The sequence below is a fragment of the Salmo trutta genome, chromosome 21, assembly GCF_901001165.1.
Source record: "Salmo trutta chromosome 21, fSalTru1.1, whole genome shotgun sequence".
Classification (NCBI taxonomy): Eukaryota; Metazoa; Chordata; class Actinopteri; order Salmoniformes; family Salmonidae; genus Salmo; species Salmo trutta.
The window spans coordinates 16,102,893-16,130,204 of NC_042977.1; the positions used below are offsets into that span (position 1 = coordinate 16,102,893).

The 27,312-nt window shown below is 43.9% G+C and overlaps 1 protein-coding gene across 1 annotated transcript in view; it reads left to right on the forward strand.

Annotated features, from left to right (window-relative positions):
- Nucleotides 1–27,312, forward strand: part of dpydb (dihydropyrimidine dehydrogenase b) — a 134,337-nt gene that overhangs the window by 76,443 nt on the left and 30,582 nt on the right. Inside the window, exons 14-15 of the mRNA XM_029704503.1 lie at nucleotides 14,865–15,029; nucleotides 17,312–17,380. Of these exons, the coding sequence (XP_029560363.1) occupies nucleotides 14,865–15,029; nucleotides 17,312–17,380 (234 nt within the window). The remainder of the gene's footprint in view (nucleotides 1–14,864; nucleotides 15,030–17,311; nucleotides 17,381–27,312) is intronic.

Sequence of the window (27,312 nt, forward strand, 5' to 3'; positions counted from 1 at the left end):
AAATACATTAAAACACCTTGGACTCTGTTTGCAAGTTAGCCTTTGGCCAAAATCCATATTTTTAACCTCACTTCCTCCCTCTCAGTGACTCATTTTATTTGTCAAGCACTTTGAAATACATCCCCTGTAAGAAATGTGCTCTCGGAAAAAAAAATGTGGATTTGACTTGGAATTTGTACAGTGGCGTTGTGTTAGATTTTTCACTCGCTAGCGCTCTTTTACTCTTCATACTGGTCAGTGTCAGTGCCATGTGCCTTACTATTCCCCAATAGCTCCTGCTTACCAGCAGCACAGCAGCTCGCCCCCAGCTCATATCTCTGTAAACAGAAATCATATTGCACTCTATTGTGTGCTTTGTGTGTCAAACTATTGCACTGAGCCTCTCCTGTCTCTCTCCCTGAGAAGGATAAAGAAAGTACTGTGTCAACAGTGCTCCTCTGTTCCATCATTATACCCTAAACATGAGGGACTTCTTTTTAATATCCTGTTCTCCCCCCACACGCCAAGCCCCCCCCCCCCCCCCCCGATCGCAACACCCCAGCCGCTCCGCATCGATAGCATTCAGGGCGCATGGCCTGATTGTCACAGTGGATATGGAAATATCCTAACACGGTGTGCGTGTGCGGAATAGCTAATTGCCGTATGGCGCGATACAGCGGAAGCCCACTCGCTTAAACTTGCAGGCGGCACTTCCATTCATTATAATTAATGAACTACATTGCATATGTAAATGTTTTTTTCCCCTTCTGGCGAGGATTGCTTCTACCGTGGGATGTAAATCAAGGACATAGGGATCAGACCAGAGTCCTGGTAAACCTGGTGGTAAACCCTGTCTCAACCACATCTCCTCACTGAGTGACATGACAGTCAAGCAGCTTGGGCTGCTGTTGAAGGGGTCGCGGTCGCGGTCCTGAACACTGACCAGTTCTATCCTCGATTGATGTGATGAGACGATCCCAGGTAGATTCACTGGGTCTGTGAAGCTGGAGCACATGGATCTGAAGAGGTTAGAACCCTTACGGCTCAATTAGCCTCTCTAACTGGTGTGTGTGTGTGTGTGTGTGTGTGTGTGTGTGTGTGTGTGTGTGTGTGTGTGTGTGTGTGTGTGTGTGTGTGTGTGTGTGTGTGTGTGTGTGTGTGTGTGTGTGTGTGTGTGTGTGTGTGTGAGAAAGAGAGAGACTTACTGCTTACAGGACCTTCACATCTCCCAGGGAGGGAGAGTTGGGTAAACTTGCTTGTTTACCCAACCGTGGGACAGACTATGTTTGTTTGTTCCCACACTCGGGACTCTGACTCTCTATTGGTTACATGGACTCTTGGCCTCCCATCCTATTCTAACCACCTACCGCCGGCTTTGTATTCATGTTACCTGATGAAATTGCTGTACAATATGATATTGTTGCCATTCAAATGTCATAAATCAACACTGCCGTGCCCTGATTGTATTACTGCTTATGATGTCTGGAAATGTGCATGTACAGCCTGGCCCATCTACTGTTGCTAGCACCAATTCTGACTTGTGCTCTGATATCTTCTTCACTGATTTCTGCTCTTTTACAAGCCTGGGTTTTCTGCATGTTAACACTAGTAGCTTATTACCTAACATGTATCAGACGTGTTGGTCATTACTGAGACGTGGTCATTACTGAGAACGAGTGTTTTGAACACGGATGTTAACCTTTCTGGTTATAACCTTTTTCGGCAAGACAGATCTTCCAAAGTTGGTGGAGTAGCAATCTTTACCAAGCAACAGCTTCAGTGCTCGGTTGTCTCCACCAAGTCTGTCCCCAAACAGTTTGATTTGCTGGTTTTAAGCATTAAACTTTCAGATAGCTCTTTGTTGACTGTTGCTGGGTGTTATCGTCCACCATCAACACCGGCCTGCACCCTACCTTCCCTAAACTCTCTCTTGGCCCCTTACACGAAGTCTGAATTTGTTCTACTAGGTGACCTAAATTGGGACATGCTTAAACCACCTGACCAAGACCTAAATTTGGCAAAAGGCTTAGCACACGCACATGCATACTCAGGCTGACTGGCTCTCATTCAAGCAAATGAGAAATAAGTGCACTCAGGCTATCCGGAAGGCCAAAGTTAGTTACTTTAAGGAGCAGTTCTCTCTCTGTTGGTCTAACCCCAAGAAGATCTGGAAAACGGTTAAAGACCTGGAGAATAAACCCTCCTCCTCACAGCTGCCCATGTCCCTTAATGTTGATGATGTGGTTGTTACTGACAAGGAGCACATGGCTGAGCTCTTTAATCACCACTTCCTTAAGTCAGGATTCCTATTTGACTCAGCCATGCCACCTTGCCTGTCCAACATTTCCTCATCTTCCACCCCTTCTAATGCGACTATCCCCGATGGTCCTCCATATTTTCCCCCCGCCCCACTACAAAGTTTCTTCCTGCAGGCGGTCACTGAGTCCAAGGTGCTAAAGGAGCTCCTTAAACATCTGGGTCAGATGGTTTAGACCTTTTCTTCTTTAAGGTTGCTGCCCCTATCATCGCCTATATCTGACCTTATTAATCTGTCTCTCTTTTCTGGGGAGGTTCCCATTGCTTGGAAGGCAGCCACGGTGCGTCCTTTATTTAAAAGAGGAGATCAAGCTGATCCTAACTGTTATAGGCCAATTTCTATTTTGCCCTGTGTATCAAAAGTGTTGGAAAAAGTTGTCAATAATCAACTGACTGGCTTTCTTGATGTCTATAGTATTCTCTCTGGTATGCAATCTGGTTTCCCAGGTTATGGATGTGTCACTGCAACCTTAAAGGTCCTAAATTATGTCACCATTGCCCTTGATTCTAAGCAATGTTGTGCTGCTATTTTTTTGACTTGGCCAAAGCTTTTGATGCAGTAGACCATTCCATTCTTGTGGGCCCGGCTAATGAGTATTGGTGTCTCTGAGGGGTCTTTGGCCTGGTTTGCTAACTACCTCTCTCAAAGAGTGCAGTGTATAAAGTCAGAACATCTGCTGTTTCAGCCACTGCCTGTCACCAAGGGAGTACCCCAAGGCTTGATCCTAGGCCCCACGCTCTTCTTAATTTACATCAACAACATAGCTCAGGCAGTAGGAAGCTCTCTCATCCAAATGCAGATGATACAGTCTTAAACTCAGCTGGCCCCTCCCAGGATTTTGTGTTAAATGTTCTATAACAAAGCTTTCTCTGCCCTTAACCTTGTTCTGAACACCTTCAAAACAAAGGTCATGTGGTTTGGTAAGAAGAATGCCCCTCTTCACACCGGTGTGATTACTACCTCTGAGGGTTTAGAGCTTGAGGTGGTCACCTCATACAAGTACTTGGGAGTATGGCTAGATGATACACTGTTCTTCTCTCAGCACATATCAAAGCTGCAGGCTAAGGTTAAATCTAGACTTGGTTTCCTCTATCGTAATTGCTCCTCTTTCACCCATGCTGCCAAACTAACTCTGATTCAGATTACCATCCTACCATTCTAGATTTCAGAGACGTAATTTATATATCGTCAGGTAAGGGTGCTCTCGAGCGGCTAGATGTTCTTTACTATTTTTTGCCACCAATGCTCCATATAGGACACATCACTGCACTCTATACTCCTCTGTAAACTGGTCATCTCTGTGTACCCGTCGCAAGACCCACTGGTTGATTCTTATTTATAAAACCCTCTTAGGCCTCACTCCCCCCTATCTAAGATACCTACTGCAGCCCTCCTCCTCCACATACAACACCCATTCTGCCAGTCACATTCTGTTAAAGGTCCCCAAAGCACACACATCCCTGGGTCACTCCTATTTTCAGTTTGCTGCAGCTACCGACTGGAATGAGCTGCAAAAAAACAGTCAAAATTAACAGTTTTATCTCCATCTCTTCATTCAAGGGCTCAATCATGGAAACTCTTACTAACAGTTGTGGCTGCTTCACGTGATGTATTGTTGTCTCTATCTTCTTGCCCTTTGTGCTGTTGTCTGTGCCCAATAATGTTTGTAACATGTTTTGTGCTGCTACCATGTTGTTGTCATGTGTTGCTGCCATGATATGTTGTTGTCTTAGTCTCTCTTTATGTGGCGTTGTGGTGTCTCTCTTGTCGTGATGTGTGTTTTGTCCTATATTTTTATTCTATTTTTAATCCCAGCCCCCGTCCCCGCAGGAGGCCTTTTGCCTTTTGGTAGGCCGTCATTATGAATAAGAATTTGTTCTTAACTGACTTGCCTAGTTAAATAAAGGTTAAATAAAAAAAATACAGAATTAAGGGCTGCCTTGGCTCCCATCCAGGAGGTCTCACTAATCAAACTGAACTGGAGGCATGAGCGGCTTTCATCGACAGGTTTCAAAAAGAGAGATAATGAATTAAGTTTGCTTTTGTTTCATGTGCGGGTCATTGACTAGAGTTCATGCAACACCACTCTCACCACACACACACAAACATATCCAAGTTTTCTCTCCCCTTGCGATTGATCAAATCGAACTGAATGATTGCAATAGTAAAGGCGGATATGTTTCTTTAGAACATGGATTTACCGCAGACTACACACATGAACATATATACTGAACAAAAATATAAATGCAATAAGTGTTGGTCCCATGTTTCATGTGCTGAAATAAAAGATCCCAGAAATGTTCCATGCACACAAAAAGCTTATTTCTCTAAAATTTTTGCACAAATTTGTTTACATCCCTGTTAATGAGCATTTCTCCTTTGCCAAGATAATCTATCCACCTGATAGGTGTGGCGTATCAAAAAACTGATTAAGCAGCATGATCATTATACAGGTGCACCTTAGTTGGGACAATAAAAGGTCACTCTAAAATGTGAAGTTTTATCACACAACAAAATGACACAGATGATTCAAGTTTTGAGGGAGCGTGCAATTGGCATGCTGACTGCAGGAACGTCCACTGGAGCTGTTGCCAGAGAATTGAATGTTAATTTTTCTACCAAAAGTCGCCTCCAACGTAATTTTAGAGAATTTGGCAGTACGTCCAACCGGCCTCACAACCACAGAACACATGTAACCATTCCAGCCCAGGACCTCCACATCCAGCTTCTTCACCTGCGGGATCATCTGAGACCAGCCACTGGGACAGCTGATGAAACTGAGGAGTATTTATGTCTTTAATAAAGCCCTTTTGTGGGGAAAAATGAATTCTGATTGGCTGGGCACAGCTCCAAGCGGTTGGGCCTATGCCCTCCCAGGCCCACCCATGACTGTGCCCGTGCCCAGCCATGTGAAATCCATAGCTTAGGGCCTAATGAATTTATTTCAAATGACTGATTTACCTATACAGTTAAAGTATAGGTAAATACACTTAGGTTGGAGTTATTAAAACTCATTTTTATTTTTCAGAAAATGATGGCATGGCTTTAGAAGATTCTGATAGGCTAATTGACATCATTTGAGTCAATTGGAGGTGTACCTATGGATGTATTTTAAGGCCTACCTTCAACCTCATTGACTCATTTGGAAAATGAAAAGAAATCAGCCAAGACCTCAGAAAAAAATGTGTAGACCTCCACAGGTCTGGTTCATCCTTGTGAGCAATTTCCAAACGCCTGAAGGTAACACGTTCATCTGTACAAACAATAGTACACAAATATAAACACCATGGGACCACACAGCTGTCATACCGCTCAGGAAGGAGATGTGTTCTGTCTCCTAGAGATGAACGTACTTTGGTGCGAAAAGTGCAAATCAATCCCAGAACAACAGCAAAGGAACTTGTGAAGATGCTGGAGGAAACAGATACAAAAGTATCTATATCCACAGTAAAACAAGTCCTATATCAACATTAACTGAAAGGTCGCTCAGCAAGGAAAAAGCCACTGCTCCAAAACTGTTATAAAAAAGCCAGATTACGGTTTGCAACTGCAGATGGGGACAAAGATCGTACTTTTTGGAGAAATATCCTCTGGTCTGATGAAACAATAATAGAACTGTTTGGCCATAATGACCATCGTTATGTTTGGAGGAAAAAGGGGGAGGCTTGTAAGCCAAAGAACACCATCCCAACCGTGAATCACTGGGGTGGCAGCATCATGTTGTGGGGGTGCTTTGCTGCAGGAGGGACTGGTGCACTTCACAAAATAGATGGGATCATGAGGGAGAAAAATTATGTGGATATATTGAAGCAACATCTCAAGACATCAGTCAGGAAGTTAAAGCTTGGTCGCAAGTGGGTCTTCCAAATGGACAATGACCCCAAGCATACTTCCAAAGTTGTGACAAAATGGCTTAAGGACAACAAAGTCAAGGTATTGGAGTGGCCATCACAAATCCCTGACCTCAAGCCTATAGAAAATTTGTGAGCAGAACTGAAAAAGCGTGTGCGAGCAAGGAGGCCCACAAACCTGACTCGGTTACACCAGCTCTGTCAGGAGGAATGGGCCATAATTCGCCCAAGTTATTGTGGGAAGCTTGTGGATGGCTACCCAAAACGTTTGACCCAAGTTAAACAATTTAAAGGCAATGCTACCAAATACTAATTGAGTGTATGTAAACTTCTGACCCACTGGGAATGTGATGAAAGAAATAAAATCTGAAATAAATCATTCTCTTTACTATTATTCAGACCTTTTACATTCTTAAAATAAAGTGGTGATCCTAAATGACCTAAGACAGGGGATTTTTACAAGGATTAAATGTCAGGAATTGTGAAAAATTTAGATTTCATACACCTTAGCCAAATACATTTAAACGTCCGACTTGAACTGTATGAACTGTAACTCAGTAAAATTGTTGAAATTGTTGCATGTTGCATTCATATTTTTGTTCAGTATAGTATAGTCTCTCACACACATGCAACTGAATAATGCAAACTCACACACAGCATAGACAGGTCAAAGAATTAGCCTACATGATCACACGAGTAAGGATTAAGACGTTTCCTCCAAACATTAACGTACCTAAAAGGCCATTTTGGAAGTCCTAGTGCTTTGTTCTACATTTCCTCATCTACCCATCTCCCCTGTCATTACAGCACAATTATGCTGGATGATCATTGGCATTTCTTGATGGCGTTGTCAGACTGTCAACAGTGGTCAAAACTGTTCCCGGTGGAGCCAGTGAAATGGGATGGGAAGGATGTTCCAGGCCATGAAACAGATGTATATCCCCTGCAGTTACATTATATTTAATCAGGCAAAGCACCAAGGTGCCATTTCCGCCCCACTGAGCTGCAGTATAAGTGAAAATGGCCATAGGCTGGCGAGGACCCAGAGCGTATATCACAGAGCCCGAGCTGTCAAAGCAGTCAGTACTGCAAAGATCAGAGAGATGTCAGCTAATTGCCTACTAATTACCCAGTAAATTGTCTAATTAAGCTAGATGCTTAATTAGGGGTACGCCTAGAATAGCAGGCAGTGGTTGGTGAATGGATTCATTCCCGTTGTTGCGTCTCTTTGGGTGTTAGCTAGGTGGTAAAGATAGGAAACTGTCATTGATAGGCAGAAGAAACAGGGGTAAGTGTGAGATGCACTGCAGAGATATGGAGAGGCAGAGGATGGCAGGGCTGAGAAACAATAATAGATATTGTTTGCTCTAACCAATAATATGAAATACTGTATGTGTATCTCAAATTAGCTATTGCAAACAACAAGTGTCACACAGGCCGCCCTCAGAAGGTAACAATAATGTGGAATTGGCTCTGCACTCATAGTCATCAAGAACTCCCTCATACCCTAGAATGAACATATACTTCTCAGTCGTAGTCATCAAGAACTCCCTCATACCCTAGAATGAACATATACTTCTCAGTCGTAGTCATCAAGAACTCCCTCATACTCTAGAATGAACATATACTTCTCAGTCATAGTCATCAAGAACTCCCTTATACCCTAGAATGAACATATACTTCTCAGTCGTAGTCATCAAGAACTCCCTCATACTCTAGAATGAACATATACTTCTCAGTCGTAGTCATCAAGAACTCCCTCATACCCTAGAATGAACATATACTTCTCAGTCGTAGTCATCAAGAACTCCCTCATACTCTAGAATGAACATATACTTCTCAGTCGTAGTCATCAAGAACTCCCTCATACCCTAGAATGAACATATACTTCTCAGTCGTAGTCATCAAGAACGCCCTCATACCCTAGAATGAACATATACTTCTCAGTCGTAGTCATCAAGAACTCCCTCATACCCTAGAATGAACATATACTTCTCAGTCGTAGTCATCAAGAACTCCCTTATACCCTAGAATGAACATATACTTCTCAGTCGTAGTCATCAAGAACTCCCTCATACCCTAGAATGAACATATACTTCTCAGTCGTAGTCATCAAGAACTCCCTCATACTCTAGAATGAACATATACTTCTCAGTCGTAGTCATCAAGAACTCCCTCATACTCTAGAATGAACATATACTTCTCAGTCATAGGTAGCAAGAACTCCCTCATACTCTAGAATGAACATATACTTCTCAGTCGTAGTCATCAAGAACTACCTCATACTCAAGAATGAACACGTACCGTACTCTATGTCAGGATTACCATCCGTGCATGTAAGATAGATCGATACGAAGCTCATCCTCTCTTCATTCAACCTCCGCCTGGTTGTTTAAATGTATAACGTATCCTTATTCGTATTTAATTCATCTTGACCCCTTAAGGTTTTCCGTTTCTGGTGGTGGGATCTCAGTGTTGTTCTCCAGTCAACCATCCGGCTTCTAGATGTCATCCCTATTTATAGCCAAGCCTCTCCCATCTGTACTGTCCGTCTGCTGCCTGCTTTTCATCAGACGTGAGCAGTGAGCATCTTCCCACTCTGTCCCTGATGGCCGCATGTGTCCAGAAGGCAGAAGGAGGCGGGAAATCGATACAGGGCCAGAGACCAGGCGGCCATCTTCTTGAAATTAGTGCCAATTTGTTATGTGTGATCTCATAGGGGACGCAGTGTGGGTGGCTCCTCCTCCTCCCAGAGGTCTCTGCTGCTGGTGTAGCACGGGTATTCAGGTACAGGCCGGGGTAACTCCATATCGTTACCTAAATACACAGAAGAAAATGTGTTCGTACGCACACACACACCACAGAATTAGGCATCTCAATAGATTCCACTACAAGCACTGAGTATTAGGATCTTGTTGAAATAGGGCCCTTTCTGTAAGGGCCACTTTTTCCATGTCCCTAAAAACTGAAGAGTTAAATCACTTTGTTTGCTAATTAAAACTCTGTCTAGCATCTGAACCCTGTCTCATAGTTTATGTGTGAAACTTAAATCATAATAAGAAAAGTAGGTCTAAATTTACAGATGAGAGATTTATGTAATTGGTCATTCTATGTTTGTGAAAGTCTGCCTACTAACCAGTGTGTGGGAAGAACTTCATAGATGTCAAAACTTTATAGATTTACAGTAACAAAAAACTTTTTAATGCTTGTATATTACCAGTGGGTGTAGTTTTTATGAGTTAGCCTTCTTTGTACTAGAAGCTAATTTATTGCCTGGTTGCTTGTTGTTTGTGGTATTTGTGTGAAGCTCATTATTTGCGTCACATGAATAAAAAAATTAAAAAAAGAATCATGTCAATCTTGGTTTACTATTCTCAGGACAAACTTACCTATCTCGTGATACACAAACTTCGTTGATGTTGTTTTTGAAGTGTAGTTCTGAGATTTATCTTCTGAGGGGTTGAATTCAGCAATGTTCTTTATTCTTCTCAAGCACCGGACAACCGTTTCTGTTTTTTTATCACTGAAGTCAGCATGCGTTCATTCTGTCTAATGTGTTAACTATGACCACTTAGTCCCTTTGGCAAGGGCACTTATATTTCTCTTGCAGTCATTTTCAAATGACTTAGTACTTCAATGGGATATCACTTTTCAACAGTAAAAGTAAAACAATCGCTGGAGGGCATTTTTAATTGTTTAAATTGCCCATAATGTGTCTCTGTTTATAACACCGTTAGCGAAGTAGGTCACAAAATGACATTTTCACTCAAAGTACACTCTCGTTTTTATTGTTGCTATCTTTTAGTTTTGCATCGTGTTTGGCAAGAAAACGCTTCATATTATATGTGAAGCTCAATTGTACACTTTCAGCACTTCGCCATGAAATGGCATTCCTAGATCCATTTCTTTGCCTATAGTTTCCGAATATATGAATATCTCAGAATATTTCCAAAATGAGCCAAAAAAGTTTGAAACACAGGGAGCATGAATGCATCTCCCAGAGTGATAAAGGGACTGATTTTAAAAGATGACAATTTTAGGTCATACCCAAGACATGCCTTTTCAGGCACTGAAAGCTGCTGCGCTGTAGTGGCTCTGATTGAAAGAGAAAAACGAGATATTGAAAGCAATTTGCCACAGCCCTTAGGAACTCTGTTCTCTGCCCAGACCGTGAGTATGCATGCCTCTCCCTCTAAATGGAACTTACAGGGTCATGAAACCACTTAAGATGACAAATGGGAGGAGGATTAGATTCAGATTGTTTATGAAAAATGCATAGATCAAAGTGGCAAATAGAAAGAAAAAAAACTCTAAGTAAATTAACACGCAGGTCACTTGCCCTGTCTGGACCAAAGAAATCAGAACAAAGTAGATAGAATCACCTCCCAATATATTATATGCCCGCTGCCCTCCCTCTAATGTCACATAGAATAAAATGGCTTAACATTCAATCCAGGGTCATGGTGATTAACCTATAGATAGAACACGGTGGCACCAGAGCTATAGCTGAAGGTATGATTGAGCTGTGTGATGTTCCATTTGGTCTTCTTGACCCGGCTGGCAAGTCAGTCACCAGCACAGGGCAACAAGTGGACTACTAAAAACATCTGCCAAGAGAGGTCGAGAAGAAAGAGAGGGATTTAAACGAGAGAGAGAGAGAGAGAGATTTAAACTCACCATGAAGAGAGAGAGAGAGAGATTTAAACTCACCATGAAGAGAGGAGAGAGAGAGAGAGAGAGAGAGAGAGAGAGAGAGAGAGAGAGAGGAGAGAGAGAGAGAGAGAGAGAGAGAGAGAGAGAGAGAGAGAGAGAGAGAGAGAGAGGAGAGAGAGAGAGAGAGAGAGAGAGAGAGAGAGAGAGAGAGAGAGAGAGAGAGAGAGAGAGAGAGGAGAGAGAGAGAGAGAAAGAGAGAGAGAGGAGAGAGAGAGAGAGAAGAGAGAGAGAGAGAGAGATTTAAACTCACCATGAAGAGAGAGATTTAAACTCACCATGAAGAGAGAGAGAGAGAGATTTAAACTCACCATGAAGAGAGAGAGAGAGAGAGAGATTTAAACTCACCATGAAGAGAGAGAGAGAGATTTACTTCAAACCACTACTAACAATCACCACCACATAGAAGTAGAGGAGAGAGAGAGATTTAAACCAAACTCACCATGAAGAGAGAGAGAGAGAAGAGAGAGAGAGAGAGAGAGAGAATTGTTCACTTACTAGCATCCACCACCACCCCCGGCCACGTACATCCCTCCCTCCAGTGATAATGATGGATGTAGTAATAGAGATAATTGTGGTCGAATGGTTTCTGTGTCAGCTTTAAAAATAGCCAGGGCCGCACGGTGTGCAACTGAAAAACTTATATTTTTATTTTTTCTCTATCTCTCTCCATCATTCTCTCTCTCTCTCGCTTCTCCTCCCTGCAGAAAGAAAGAATAGTGTCTTGAGGGAAGAGACCGTGTAACTAACCGCTGTTCGGTAATCACCTGGAATGTGCCTCCTCATGGCCGACGGCCAATCGTTGGTTGTCTCTGTGTTGGAGGAGCTAGAGCCGTGGCTGTGATATCTGAGCACTCTTTATCACGTCTTTTCATAAAGCTGCTAGGTTGTGGGGATTGATTAGTTGGCCTGGACTGTTGTGATAGCCCAATGGTTAGCAGAAAACCAGACACAATGGACCCAGTAACCTATACTATCTAAATCCTTGTTGAGGACCGTAATACATGTGGATTGGTTGTAAATAGTCTGGCCACCCGGACTATTTACATTGACGCTCCCCCCCTTTGTTTTTACACTGCTGCTACTCGCTGTTAGTCACTTTACAAATTACCTCAACTAACCTGTACCCGCGCACATTGACTCGGTACCGGTACTCCCTGTATATAGCCTCGTTGTTGTTATGTAATTTTTTTCTGTTACTTTTTGATTTTAATATTTTTTCACTTAATTTATTTAGTAAATATTTTTTAACTCTATTTCTTGAACTGCATTGTTGGTTAAGGGCTTGTAAGTAAGCATTTCACTGTAAGGTCTACACCTGTTGTGTTCGGCTCATGTGACAAATACAATTGGATTTGATTTGATTTGCTGTTGTTACAGAGATTACTGGCCATGTTTTCTTCACAGGTGCATGTATTACGTGGTGGTGGTGTGTGTGTGTATGTGCGTGGTTGCGTGTGCGTGTGTGTGGTACTGTAGCCTAGCCTATGTGTTTTGGCGTTATGGATTACTTTACTATTTTATGTGATTGATCCCGTATGTGCAAACGCGCCGAACCCTTCACCCATCATCCTGTATTTGTTCATCGAAAGACGTGGCTCCCACGTCTGTCCAGAGCTTTATCTAATCTCATTCGTATTCCTTTCTACTCGCCGACTTCAAACAATTTGTCCTGACTTGTCTTGCACTTCATCAGGGTTAGCTAGCGAGGAGCTGCCTTCATAGTTGACTGAACTCACAGTGCAGCGTTGAGCTAAATCCTTCAAACATTGCCCTGTGGATAAAGCCCAGCTATTAGCAGTGAACACAGCAGATGTTACAGGGAAACAAATGCGTGATCACAATGAATACTACTGTTGGCTGTGATGCTCTCTTGAATTTTTGCCACGATAGAATTGGTTTAGGAGTTTAGGATTATAAACCTATTGCAGATTATGTCTGCATTATTTCCTATCATTACTTACATTTTTTCTATCTAAAGATGCTACATAATTCAAATATCATTACATCTATTAGTGTGTTATTGTTGCAATTGTTTGATATGGACTCGTTTTTTCTATTTGATTATGCAAATTAGTTTCAACTAATTGGTAATAGTAACCAGAGCAGAATGAAACATCTTCAAATATCAATGTCTCTGTGGTGAATTTATAAGTAACTGTATATCATGAATATGAATGGTGCTTCTTTAGATTCAACAGCTCTTCTCATTGGCTTTGAATCAAACATGACATTCAGATTCACAATTGAAGCCAGCATTTTTTAAGTGACATTATAGTTATCAAATATTGACCATGCACCTCCCTCCTATTCATAAGATGTAATGTCATGTTGTTCATGCAGATGAGTCATGTTAGCTGGAGATTTTGTTGACCAATTGGCCTGACAAGGAAAAACTCTGAGCGCTATGATGGAAATTACAAGTCTATTTTATAATGCTGTTATTGCATCAAATGGCTGTTTTATGCAACAGAATAAGGGTTGTTAGAATGCTCATCTGTGTGTGTTCTACCGAGGATCGGCCTCTAGAAGATTTACAATGTCTTTGGGTGATACCGCATTCCAGAGCATGAGTTAAGGTTTCTGTACTGGGGTACCAGGGGGAGATGGCTCCAGTATGGAGTTGGGGGCCCAGACCCTGGTCTCTACACAATGAGAACTGTTTTTACAGCAGATACTGTCTGCGAATTATAAGTATCTTTCATGCAAATCTTAACCTTGTGACCCATTGCATACATCTGTTGTTTGTCATGTAGACTGAAGGAGGATGGACTTTGCTATAAAATGCTGACATCCAGTGAAATTGCAGAGCGCCAAATTCAAAAACAGAAATACTCATTATAAAAATTCATAAAAGATACAAGTGTCATACATCGGTTTAAAGATTAACTTCTTGTTAATCCAACCACGGTGTCAGATTTCAAAAAGGCTTTACAGCGAAAGCATACCATGTGATTATCTGAGAACAGCTCCCAGCAGACAAATCATTACAAACAGTTATCAGCCAAGTAGAGGAATTACACAAGTCAGAAATAGTGATAAAATTAATCACTTACCTTTGATGAACTTCATATGGTTGCACTCACAAGACTCCCATTTACTCAATAAATGTTAATTTTGTTCGATAAAGTCCCTCTTTATATCCAAAAACCTCCGTTTTGTTCACGCGTTTTGTTCAGTAATCCACAGGCTCAAAGGCAGTCACAACAGACAGACGAAAAATCCTAAAAGTATCAGTAAAGTTTGTAGAAACATGTCAAACGATGTTTATAATCAATCCTCAGGTTGTTTTTAGTCATAATAATCAATAACATTTCAACCAGACAAAAGCTTTGTCAATATAAATGGAAAACAAGAAAGGCATGCTCTCGGTCGTGCGCATGAAAAACCTCAGGGACACTGAATGGTCCACTTATTCAAAGTGGTCTTACTCCCTCATTTTTCAGAATACAAGCCTGAAACAATTTCTAAAGACTGTTGACATCTAATGGAAGGAAGTGCAATTTGAGTCCTAAGTCAATGGATACTGTAATGGCATTCAATAGAAAACTACAAAAATAAAAACATCCCACTTCCTGGATGGATTTTTCTCAGGTTTTTGCCTGCCATATCAGTTCTGTTATACTCACAGACATTATTTTAACAGTTTTGGAAACTTTAGTGTTTTCTATCCAAATTATATGCATATCTTAGCTTCTGGGCCTGAGTAGCAGGCAGTTTACTTTGGGCACGCTTTTCATCCGGAGGTGAAAATAGTTGCCCCCTACCCTAATGAAGTTAAATAATAAAGTTGATTGTTTTGAAGAAATCTAAAAGTCTCTCCTTTTGATTACAATAATTCCACCACAGCCCGAATTATACTGAACAGTTATAGCCAGGAAAAAATCCTGGCCCTCATGGTAATGGATTAATCTCGCTCATTCCATCACTGGCCTGACCTAACAAAACAGTCAGCCATTTTGTTTCTTGGAGCGTCAATTCTCTCATTCCTATGTTTCTTCCCACAGGACCTGGTGACTAATGTTTCTCCCCGTATCGTGCGTGGCACCACGTCAGGTCATGTGTTCGGCCCCGGACAGGGCTCCTTCCTCAACATCGAACTGATCAGCGAGAAGACGGCTGCCTACTGGTGCCAGGGTGTCAAAGAGCTGAAGACAGACTTTCCCAAGAATGTGAGTTCACTCTTTTCCACAGATGCCCATTTCACACTATCTATTGGAACTGATTTGTGCTATGATACTCTCACATAGTCTTTTCAGCTTGCTTCCAATAACAACTTTGGTGGATGTGTAACCAGGCCAGCACAGTACAGCTTAGTTTGGCTTGGTTCGGTTCTGTAGTTTACTATTTGAAGACTCAAGCAATCTTTTTCAGCTAAATAAATGTCACTCAAACATTGATTTAGTCCAGAATGAATTACAGTGAAAAATGCAGTGAGCCTGTCCCATTGAACATAATACCCACATCCTCAGGGATTATTTGTGTTTCCTGTAAGGGTATTTACTGTATATCCATGTCAGACTGTCCCATTTAGTCTACAGTGATTACACTGTATTACACTGCTGTGCTTCCACACCAAGCTCAGGTCCAGAAATCCTCTTCACAATTGACCTCTTCCGAACTTCATCCTCCTGTTATTTCCTTTACCTGGTTACCAGAGCCCATCCCCTTGTTCCATCCTCCCCAAATGACTTACCAATGCAGTAAAACATAAATATGTAGCTCCCACTGAGAGACAGCCATTCATTTTTTTTCATTGATTTCAGGGAGGTCAAGGATATTCTCCCTCCCCCATTATTCCCATTCATTATTCCTGTTTTCCTCTGCGCTCGTCTTCAACATGACGTGACCTTGTGGGTTGCCATCCTCGGTCCACCTGGGTTGCTTTGAAGGGCGTCCTTGGTGAAGGCAGAGCCAAACTCATCCCAGCTCGTGCCTCCCGGAGGTTAAAGGTCACCAGCGTATTCCTCTCGGCAAAATGAATACTCAGAGAAGTGGAGTGATTAATAACAAAAGCCCTCCCCAAATGATGTGAAATTGTAGGGGCTGGGGAGATTGAGACACCTCTCCCTTGCAGGGACTGATTGAGACTGTGGAGTGGAGTGGTCTGTGTGTGTGTGTCAGGTTTTACAGGCAGCGGGCATGCCTGTAATAATGCTGCACCTGAGGAATGGAATTGTAAAAAAGGGAAGAGAAAGGGAGACTAACAGGAAAACATAGGGACAAATTGACAGAAAGAAAGGGAGAGAGAGAGGGAGAGGGAGCAGGAGAGAGACAGAATACAGGAGAAAGAGGGAGCGGGAAGAAAGTGAAAAGGTGCAGCCCCATCCTCCTCTCTTCTAATATCTCCATATCTGCGGTGATTGGCAGTTGCCGTGGTGCCGGGGGTCCCTGGAGAGGCAGTGTAGAGGGTGTTGGTGGATGGGCTCACTTACTCACACTACTCCATTATTAAAGAGATAACAGGAGGATCCCCCTGCTAGGCTCGGCTCTGCTCTGCTCCTCGCAGACAGACAGGCAGGCAGACGGACAGACAGGCAAACCGGCTGATGGACGGACAAACAGACAGACACATGCCCCACTATCGCTGCAATTCACTCTACCCCATAAACCGCCTCCTCAGGATTGGGGTTCAGCTAGAACGGTTCTACTGCAGTGCACACCGCCTGTCAGTCTGTCTGTCGGCACGTCTGCATGTACGTTTGTCTGTCTTGTCCCTTTCCTTCTGTCTTCAAACAATGTGAATAGATACTAAAGACGTTTTCCCAACAATAGTCTGGCCACTGTACGTAGCATGTGCCACTTGAGAGTGGATCAGGGGGTGAAACGTAGCATTGTTTGCTATTCATTTCCACTTCAACTGGCCCGTAATCAATATTTGCAGTTCAGTAGCTGACTCCCATGGTAAAGAGGATGAAGGGTTATCACAAGTCTCCAACAATACGGACACGGAAAGATGCAGGATCTATAAAATCAAACACACACTTGGTTATATCACAGGCAGGCATGTCCCTCTGTGCATTGTGGACACATCAGCCTATTTGTGTCTTTTAAAATCCAAAGCAATGAAAGGGAGAGTTATAGCTCCCCTACTTTATGGGTAGATTATAGTTTCCACAACAAGACTGAGGACCGTTGAGGATTGAGTGCGGAGAACTGATGGGCGAAAGACACATTATATTGTTCCTCTGTTATTCTCTCAGATGTTTGCGTAGTCTTTGAAACCACTATGTGTTCTCAGGCTCTCAGACAAGATAAGGCACAGCAGGTGAAATCACAGTTGTTACTTTCTCACTCTCTCTCTCTCTCTCTCTCTCTCTCTCTCTCTCTCTCTCTCTCTCTCTCTCTCTCTCTTTCTTCCTCTCTCTTTCTTTCTCTCTCTTTCTTTCTCTCTTTCTCTCTCGCTCTCTCTTTCTCTCTCTCTCTCGCTCTCTCTCCTCTCTCTGCTTTTCAGATTGTCATCTCGAGCATCATGTGCGGTTACAACAAAGCCGACTGGGTTGAGCTTGCTAAAATGGCAGAGGTGAGTCCATTTTGTGTTGTCTGTTGGTTCAGAATATAACCTGACTTTACAGGGCTGGACTTGAAGAAAGAGTCAAGAAAGTGAGTGTTCAATTTGATCCATTCACATTCTTTTGGGCCAACTGTTTTGTACCAAACAAATGGATTTAAATGAGTTCCTTTGTCTTCTCTAAAAACATGCATGTCAGTATGTAAAAAATATGCTTTAACAGATACCTTAAAGAGTATCACTCTGAAATAGACCGGCATCCATATTCATGGCTTAAAGCCTCATTGGTCTCATTGAGAAAAAGCAGCTTCTTACATTAAATTTGCATTAGATAACATCGGATTTACGTCTCAGAGGCAACAGAAACCCACTGTGCTCACAAACTGAGGAATAAATCATAAAATATTTTTTTTCTTTTTCTCCTCAGATGTGGACGTTTGCCTCTGAAATCTATCGTTTCTCCTATCGTTCCTTCTCAGCTTCGCTCTGTCACTTCACATAGCCCTATTGAACTCATGGTTATTGATGTGAAACCAACACTGTTGTGTTTGCATCAGGCATGCTAAAACCACTGTGATGATTGATAATGGTAGTAGTAGTGGCATAGTATTTCATTGCTAGGGAATGGTATTTACAGTTTTTCTCAATCTCATACAAACATTTTTTGGAACAATGTTGTCGATCTTCCAAACAGAGTTCACAAGAAGGGGGAGAGAGTGAGAGGGGGGGGGAGAGAGTGAGAAAGAGAGAAAGAGATAGAGGGGGAGAGAGAGGTAAAGAGCAGGAGAGAAGGGGGAGAGCGAGAGAGAGAAGGAAAGAGAGCAAGAGCGAGATGGGGGAGAGAGATTGAGAGGGGGAGAGAACGAGGGAGAGGGTAAGGGAGAGAGAGCGAGAGAGAGGGGGCAGAGGATAAGAGAGAAAGAGTAAGGGAGAGAGGGACAAAATCATAGAGCGAGAGAGAGAAGAGATAGCGAGAGTATGTGAGAGAGAGAGATAGCCCTATTGAACTAATGGTTATTGATGTGAAACCTTGAAAAAGAAAAGGAGAGCCTCACAATCTAGGAGCTCAGATGCAATAACTGAATAACAAAGTTTTGACAGCCAAGCTGTCTTGACCAGGGTATAGAGACAAACACTGCAGGTCACTAGTTTATATATACTTTAAAAGGACATTATTTTGAACATAATGTTGCCACTACTGTCTCTTATGACCGGAAATAACTTCTGGACATCAGGACTGTGATTACTCACCACAGACTAACAGAATCCTTTTTTTCCTTTAACGAGTCTGACGAGCCTGATGCTAACGATATACTGCTTTCTCGGGAACAGGCCCAGATCTCCGTGATTTGCGTGAAGAGGAGGTGGAGAAAAAGGGGCCAGAGGGCGGGCTGCCTTCTGAGAATTCGTAGGCGATCGAATAAACCCCACTTCCTTCCATTCTGCTAGCAAACTTGCAAAATAAAATCGATGGCCTGTGCGGAAGATTAAATTACCAACGGGACAATCAAAACTGTATGTCAAGGAGTCGTGGCAGAACGACGACACTATCAACATACAGCTGGCTGGTTATACGATGTACCGGAAGGATAGAACAGCGGCATCTGGTAAGACAAGGGGTGGCGGACTATGTATTTTTGTAAATAATAGCTGGTGCACGATATGTAAGGAAGACTCAAGCTATTGCTCGCCTGAGGTAGAGTATCTCATGATACTCTGTAGACCACACTATCTACCTAGAGAGTTTACATCTGTATTTTTCGTAGCTGTGTACATACCACCACAGACTGAGGCTGGCACTAAGACAGCATTGAATGAGCTGTATTCCGCTGTAAGCAAACAAGAAAACGCTCAGCCAGAGGCGGCGCTCCTAGTAGCCGGGGGCTTTAATGCAGGGAAACTTAAATCCGGTTTACCAAATTTCAATCAGCATGTTAAATGTGCAACCAGAGGGAAAAAAACTGTAACACCTTTACTCCACACACAGAGATGCATACAAAGCTCTTCCTTTTGGCAAATCTGACCATAACTCTATCCTCCTGATTTCTGCTTACAAGCAAAGATTTAAGCAGGAAGCACCAGTGACTAGATCAATAAAAAAGTGGTCAGATGAAGCTGATGCTAAGCTACAGGACTGTTTTGCTAGCACAGACTGGAATATGTTCCGCGATTCCTCCGATGGCATTGAGGAGTACACCACATCTGTCATTGGCTTCATCAATAAGCACATCGATGACATCGTCCCCACAGTGACCATACGTACATACCCCAAAGAGAAGCCATGGATTACAGGCAACATCCTCACTGAGATAAAGGCTAGAGCTGCCGCTTTCAAGGAGCTGGACTCTAACACGGAAGCTTATAAGAAATCCCGCTATGCCCTCCGACGAACCGTCAAACATGCAAATACAGGACTAAGATTGAATCGTACTACACCGGCTCTGACGCTCGTCGGATGTGGCAGAGCTTGCAAACCATTACAGACTACAAAGGGAAGCACACCTGAGAGCTGCCCAGTGACACGAGCCTACCAGACAAGCTAAACTACTTCTATGCTCACTTCGAGGCAAATAACACTGAAACATGCATGAGAGCACCAGCTGTTCCGGAAGACTGTGTGATCATGCTCTCTGCAGCCGATGTGAGTAAGACCTTTAAACAGGTCAACATTCACAAGGTCGCAGGGCCAGACAGAATACTAGGACGTGTACTGCGAGCATGCGCTGACCTTCTGGCAAGTGTCTTCACTGACATTTTCAACCTCTCCCTGTCCGAGTCTGTAATACCAACATGTTTCAAGCAGACCACCATAGTGCCTGTGCCCAAGAACACTAAAGTAACCTGCCTAAATGACTACCGACCAGTAGCACTCATGTCTGTAGCCATGAAGTGCTTTGAAAGACTGATCATGGCTCACATCAACACCATTATCCCAGAAACCCTAGACCCACTCCAATTTACATACCGCTCCAACATATCCACAGATGATACAATCTCTATTGCACTCCACACTGCCCTTTCCCACTTGGACAAAAGGAACACCTATCTAAGAATTCTATTCATTGGCTACCTCTCAGCATTCAACACTGTAGTGCCCTCAAAGCTCATCAATAATCTAAGGACCCTGGGACTAAACACCTCTCTCTGCAACTGGATCCTGGACTTCCTGACAGGCCGCCCCCAGGTGGTAAAGGTAGGTAACAACACATCTGCCACACTGATCCTCAACACAGGGGCACCTCATGGGTGCGTGCTCAGTCCCCTCCTGTACTCCCTGTTCACTCAGGACTGCACGGCCAGGCATGACTCCAACACCATTATTAAGTTTGACGATGACACAACAGTGGTAGGCCTGACCACTGACAATGACGAGACAGCCTATTGGGAGGAGGTCAGAGACCTGGCCGTGTAGTGCCAGGACAACAACCTCTCACTCAAGGTGATCAAGACAAAGGAGATGATTGTGGACTACAGGAAAAAGAGGACCTAGCACGCCCCCATTCTCATCGACCGGGCTGCAGTGGGGCAGATTGAGAGCTTCAAGTTCCTTGATGTCCACATCATCAACAAACTAACATGGTCCAAGCACACCAAGAAAGTCGTGAAGAGGGCACGACAAAACCTATTCCCCCTCAGGAGAGTGAAAAGATTTGGCATAGGTCCTCAGATCCTCAAAAGGTTATACAGCTGCACATTGAGAGCATCCTGACTGGTTGCATCACTGCCATGTATGGCAACTGCTCGGTCTCCGACCTCAAGGCACTACAAAGGGTAATGCGAATACTGGGCCAAGCTTCCTGCCATCCAGGACCTCTATACCAGGCGGTGTCAGAGGAAGGCCCTACAAATTGTCAAAGACTCCAGCCACCCTAGTCTTACACTGTTCTCTCTGCTACCACACAGCAAGCGGTACTGGAGCACCAAGTCTAGGTCTAAGAGGCTTCTAAACAGCTTCTACCTCCAAGCCATAAGATTCCTGAACATCTAATCAAATGGCTACCCAGACTATTTGCTTTGCCTCCCCCCCTTTTACACCGCTGCTACTCTCTGTTGTTATCATCTATGCATAGTCACTTTAATAACTCTACCTAAATGTACATATTACCTCAACTGACCAGTGCCCCTGCAGATTGACTCTGTACCAGTACCCCCCTAGTCTCGCTATTGTTATTTTACTGCTGCTATTTAATTACTTTTATTTCTTATTCTTATTATTCTTGGAGAGTAAGGAAGAGAGAGCGATAGTAAGGGAGCGAGAGAGAAAGGGAGATAGAGAGAGTGTAATAGAGAGAGGGAATAAATCATAAAATGTTTTTTAATTTCTTCTATCGTTCCTTCTCAGCGTCGCTCTGTCACTTCACATAGCCCTATTGAACTCATGGTTATTGATGTGAAACCAACACTGTTGTGTTTGCATCAGGCATGCTAAAACCACTGTGATGATTGAAAATGGTAGTAGTAGTGGCATAGTATTTCATTGCTAGGGAATGGTATTTACAGTTTTTCTCAATCTCATACAATAATTTTTTGGGAACAATGTTTCAAACAGAGTTCATTTTTATCCAATGTAAAAAACATAATTTTAGGGAGAGGGGAGAGAGGGAGGGAGGGAGGGAGGGAGGGAGAGAAGGGGAGGAAGAGAGTAAGGGAGAGAGAGTGAGGGGGAGAGTGAGAGAGTAAGGAGAGAGAGAGTAAGGGAGAGTAAGAGAGAGAAAGAAAGAAAGGTATATTATGAAAACATATTTTTCTCCACCGATGTGGATGTTTGCCTCTGAAATCTATCGTTCCTTCTCAGCTTCGCTCTGTCACTTCACATAGCCCTATTGAACTCATGGTTATTGATGTGAAACCAACACTGTTGTGTTTGCATCAGGCATGCTAAAACCACTGTGATGATTGAAAATGGTAGTAGTAGTGGCATAGTATTTCATTGCTAGGGAATGGTATTTGTGACCGACTGGCTCGATTCGGTCTTATGTATCAAAATTTGAAATTTTGTTTTTTTACATGGGATTAAAGTACAGACTCGGAGCTAGACAATGGTATATCATACACTACAGTTGAGGAACAATGGGAAAGTAATTCTGCTTTGAAAGTTAAAACCTGTTGGGGCCAGGGGGCAGTATTTTCACGGCCGGATAAAAAACGTACCCGATTTAAACTGGTTACTACTCTTGCCCAGAAACTAGAATATGCATATAATTAATAGATTTGGATAGAAAACCCTCTAACGTTTCTAAAACTGTTTGAATGGTGTCTGTGAGTATAACAAAACTCATATGGCAGGCCAAAACCTGAGAAGATTCCATGCAGGAAGTGCCCTGTCTGACAATTTGTTGTCCTTCTGTTGCATCTCTATCAAAAATACAGCATCTGTGCTGTTACGTGACACTTTCTAAGGCTTCCATTGGCTCTCTAAAGCGTTCAGAAAGCGGAAGGACGTGTCTCCTGTCTCTGGGCAAAGTACAGCAGCAGAGTTTGTAAGTGGCCTACCTGGGGACAGTGAGACTGAGATGCGCGTTCACGAGACTTCTCCATTTTTTTCTTTCAGTCTTTGAATGAATACAACGTTCTCCGGTTGGAATATTATCGCTATTTTACGATAAAAATAGCATAAAATTGATTTTAAACAGCGTTTGACATGCTTCTAAGTACGGTAACGCTCGCACGTTACCCTTCGGATAGTGACCTGAATGCACGAACAAAACGGAGGTATTTGGATATAACTATGGAGTATTTGGAAGCAAAACAACATTTGTTGTTGAAGTAGAAGAACAGCAAAGGTAATCAAATTTTTCTAACAGTAATTCTGAGTTTAGGTTGCCCCAAACTTGGTGGGTGTCAAATTAGCTAGCCTGTGATGGCCGAGCTATGTACTCAGAATATTGCAAAATGTGCTTTCGCCGAAAAGCTATTTTAAAATCTGACATAGCGATTGCATAAAGGAATTCTGTATCTATAATTCTTAAAATAATTGTTATGTATTTTGTCAACATTTATCATGAGTAATTTAGTAAATTCACCGGAAGTTTTTGGTGGGTATGCTAGTTCTGAACATCACATGCTAATGTGAAAAGCTGTTTTTTGATATAAATATGAACTTGATTGAACAAAACATGCATGTATTGTATAACATAATGTCCTAGGAGTGTCATCTGATGAAGATCATCAAAGGTTAGTGCTGCATTTAGCTGTGGTTTTGGTTTCTGTGACATATATGCTTGGCTTGAAAATGGCTGTGTGGTTATTTTTGGCAGGGTACTCTCCTGACATAATCTAATGTTTTGCTTTCGCTGTAAAGCCTTTTTGAAATCGGACAACGTGGTTAGATTAACGAGTCTTATCTTTAAAATGGTGTAAAATAGTCATATGTTTGAGAAATTGAAGTTACAGCATTTTTTAGGTATTTGTATTTCGCGCCACGCGATTCCACTGGCTGTTGACTAGGGTGGGACGCACTGGCCCAGAGAGGTTAATAAACTTGTAACTTCAATTTTCAGAAAATGTCCCTTGAATGTTTTGATAAAACTACTGGAAAGCTCTTTATCTACACCCATTCAGCCTTTGCCCCGGATTCACATGTGAGGCATGTACCAAACAACCAATGATTTTAAGACTAAAGGCTGGTTTATAATACGTCTATTTACAGTTGTCGCGATGACATCAAGAACATTATATTGTCGTCTGACATCAAACTTATCGTTGTCGTTATGAAAAAGTATAAATACATGACATCAGTAGCCTGGTGGTCCAAAATAGCATAACTAGTGTATTTTAACACCAATAAACTCTAAGAATGAATTTAGCATATGTAAACCTAGTAAACCATGCAACTAAAAGCAACTTTCTAAACTATCTTTTGGTTCGTTTCTAGCTTGTTAGCTAACTAGCTAATGTTAAGTTAGCTGGCTAGCCAGTTCAAATAATGACCATATCATATAGCTGACAACATCTTCACTTTCGCTCATTTGGCTTCATTATTACAGGAAAATAAACTCACAAAAAGATCATTAGTTACAAGTTAATTAATGGCGAGCCAATTACAGAAAATAGTTTATGGTTATGAGTGTGACGAAACAAAAGCAGGGCATTCTTCCGGAGAACTATTAGAACTTGGATACTGTCTGGCCTAATGTTATATCCTAATTTGACTTTGGTGCAGGTCATGTTCTTCACATTACTGTCTCTGGTAAACACATACTACATCAAATAAAATCAAAATGTATTTGTCACATGCACAGGATACAGAAGGTATAGTGAAATGGTTACTTGCATACTGGAGTCTTTTGTTTAAACATGTAGCTAGCTAGCTAGCTAAACAATGAACCATAATCCCAACTCATAACATTACTACCCTGCATGAATCTTCAGGTAGCTAACCAACCAGGTTCAATGTTAGCGAGCTAATATTAGGCTGACTGGTAATGCAAATGGCTCTGAGATACAAATAATATTAATACACAGTTCATACACAACTTTCGCTAGCGAGCCAGCCAGCTAACAGTACGCTTTAACTTGAAAACAAATTTCTGACAAAATTAGAAATGTATAATATCTGAAAATGTAGCTAGCTAGACTATCTTACATGGCTGGACACTTCTCCCTCTCTGTCACGGATGCCATGGTAGGCCTTAGTTTGAAGATGTAATCTGGAGACAGGTTTTATACAACAGCCTTCTGTGTTCTCTTTCTGAATCCTTCTGCATATTTGCAATCAAACGGCAGAATTTTCTCCATCTCCTTAGCTATCATACTCTATTTCCACCGGGCATTCCACTGATTTCAAAACTTGGTCTCCAGAAAGTTTAGAGCAACACATGCAGTTCTACTACGTGATATATTTTTTTTAAATGCTGCGTTAGAAAGGATTATGTCACGCCCTGACCAGGTGAACTCTGCTATTTTGGTCAGGGTGTGGCATTTCTATGCTTTATTTTCTATGTTTTCGTTATAGCCTTTCTTTGTGTTTTATTTCTATGTTGGGCTCGGGGGTGATTTCCCAATCAGACAGCTGTCGCTTGTGAAGTCTGATTGGGAATCACATTTAAGTTCCTTTTCCCCCACGATGTTTGTGGGTTGTTGCCTCTGTTATTTGAGCACGTAACGTATTGGCAGTTTTTGCCTGATTTTGTGTACATGTTTAATTCTAGTGTGTTAAATAAACATGTATTCGCTCCCAGCTGCGTTTTGGTCCGCTTCCTCGTCTCCCGACGACAATCGTTACAGAACAACCCACCGAACCAGGACCAAGCAGCGGGAGGCAAAGGAGCGCGAGAGATGGGCTCGCGAGGGAAAGGAGTTCTGGACCTGGGAGGAGATCATGTCGGGGAAAGGACCCTGGCGGACGGACTCCCAGGTCGAGGAGGAAAAGCCAGCCGGTAGACGGAGTCGCAGGCGGCGGTCGAGGAGGCCCGGAAAACACCCCCAAGAAATTTTTTTGGGGGGGCTAATGGGGTGGTCCGGAAGGGCAGAGGAAGAGCCCAGACCACTGCTCTCGTGGGGGATGACGGCGGAGGAAGAGACGAAGATGATGAGGCAGTTGATTGAGGACCTGCAGAGGGAAGATCTGGAGGAGGAGCCATGGTATGCGGAGTTGCGCGCTGTGTCGCCAGTGCGCCCTCACAGCCCGGTGCGTCCGGTGGACATGCCCAGCACATGCCGTGCTAGGATGGGCATCCAGCCAGGATGAGTGGCTAAACCGGCTCCACGCTTCAGGTCACCAGTGCGTGTTCACAGTCCTGTCTGGCCCGTTCCTGTTCCCCGCACCAAGCCCACGGTGCATGTCCCCAGTCCTGTCCGGCCCGTCCCTGCTCCCCGCACCAAGCCATGGTATGCAGAGTTGCGCGCTGTGTCGCCAGTGCGCCCGCACAGCCCAGTGCATCCGGTGGACATGCCCAGCACATGCCGTGCTAGGATGGGCATCCAGCCAGGACGAGTGGCTAAACCGGCTCCACGCTTCAGGTCACCAGTACGTGTTCACAGTCCTGTCTGGCCCGTCCCTGCTCCCCGCACCAGGTTAGTGGTGCGTGTCCCCAGTCCTGTCCGGCCCGTCCCTGCTCCCCGCACCAGGTTAGTGGTGCGTGTCCCCAGTCCTGTCCGGCCCGTCCCTGCTCCCCGCACCAGGTTAGTGGTGCGTGTCCCCAGTCCTGTCTGGCCCGTCCCTGCTCCCCGCACCAAGTCAGTGGTGCGTGTCCCCAGTCCGGTCCGGCCCGTCCCTGCTCCCCGCACCAAGTCAGTGGTGCGTGTCCCCAGTCCTGTCCGGCCCGTCCCTGCTCCCCGCACCAGGTTAGTGGTGCGTGTCCCCAGTCCTGTCCGGCCCGTCCCTGCTCCCCGCACCAGGTTAGTGGTGCGTGTCCCCAGTCCTGCCCGGCCCGTCCCTGCTCCCCGCACCAGGTTAGTGGTGCGTGTCCCCAGTCCTGTCCGGCCCGTCCCTGCTCCCCGCACCAGGTTAGTGGTGCGTGTCCCCAGTCCTGTCCGGCCCATCCCTGTTCCCCGCACCAAGCCCACGGTGCGTGTCCACAGTCCTGTCCGGCCCGTCCCTGTTCCCCGCACCAAGCCCACGGTGCGTGTCCACAGTCCTGTCCGGCCCGTCCCTGTTCCCCGCACCAAGCCCATGGTGCGTGTCCACAGTCCTGTCCGGCCCGTTCCTGTTCCCCGCACCAAGCCCACGGTGCGTGTCCACAGTCCGGCACGGCCCGTGTCTGGTCCACCGGTGCCCAATCATGTTCCGGTCGATGGCTCCGCTCCGGAGCCTGAGCATGCCGCTCCACAGTGGTCCAGTCCGGGCCAGAGGGGTAGGGCTAGGGTGGAGGCAGGGGGAGAAACACGCCCGGGGCCAGAGCCTCCACCGAGGGTGAGGCGCCCACCCGGGTCCCCCCCCTAATAGACTTTAGTTTGGTGCGCCGGGAGTACGCACCGTTGGAGGGGGGGTACTGTCACGCCCT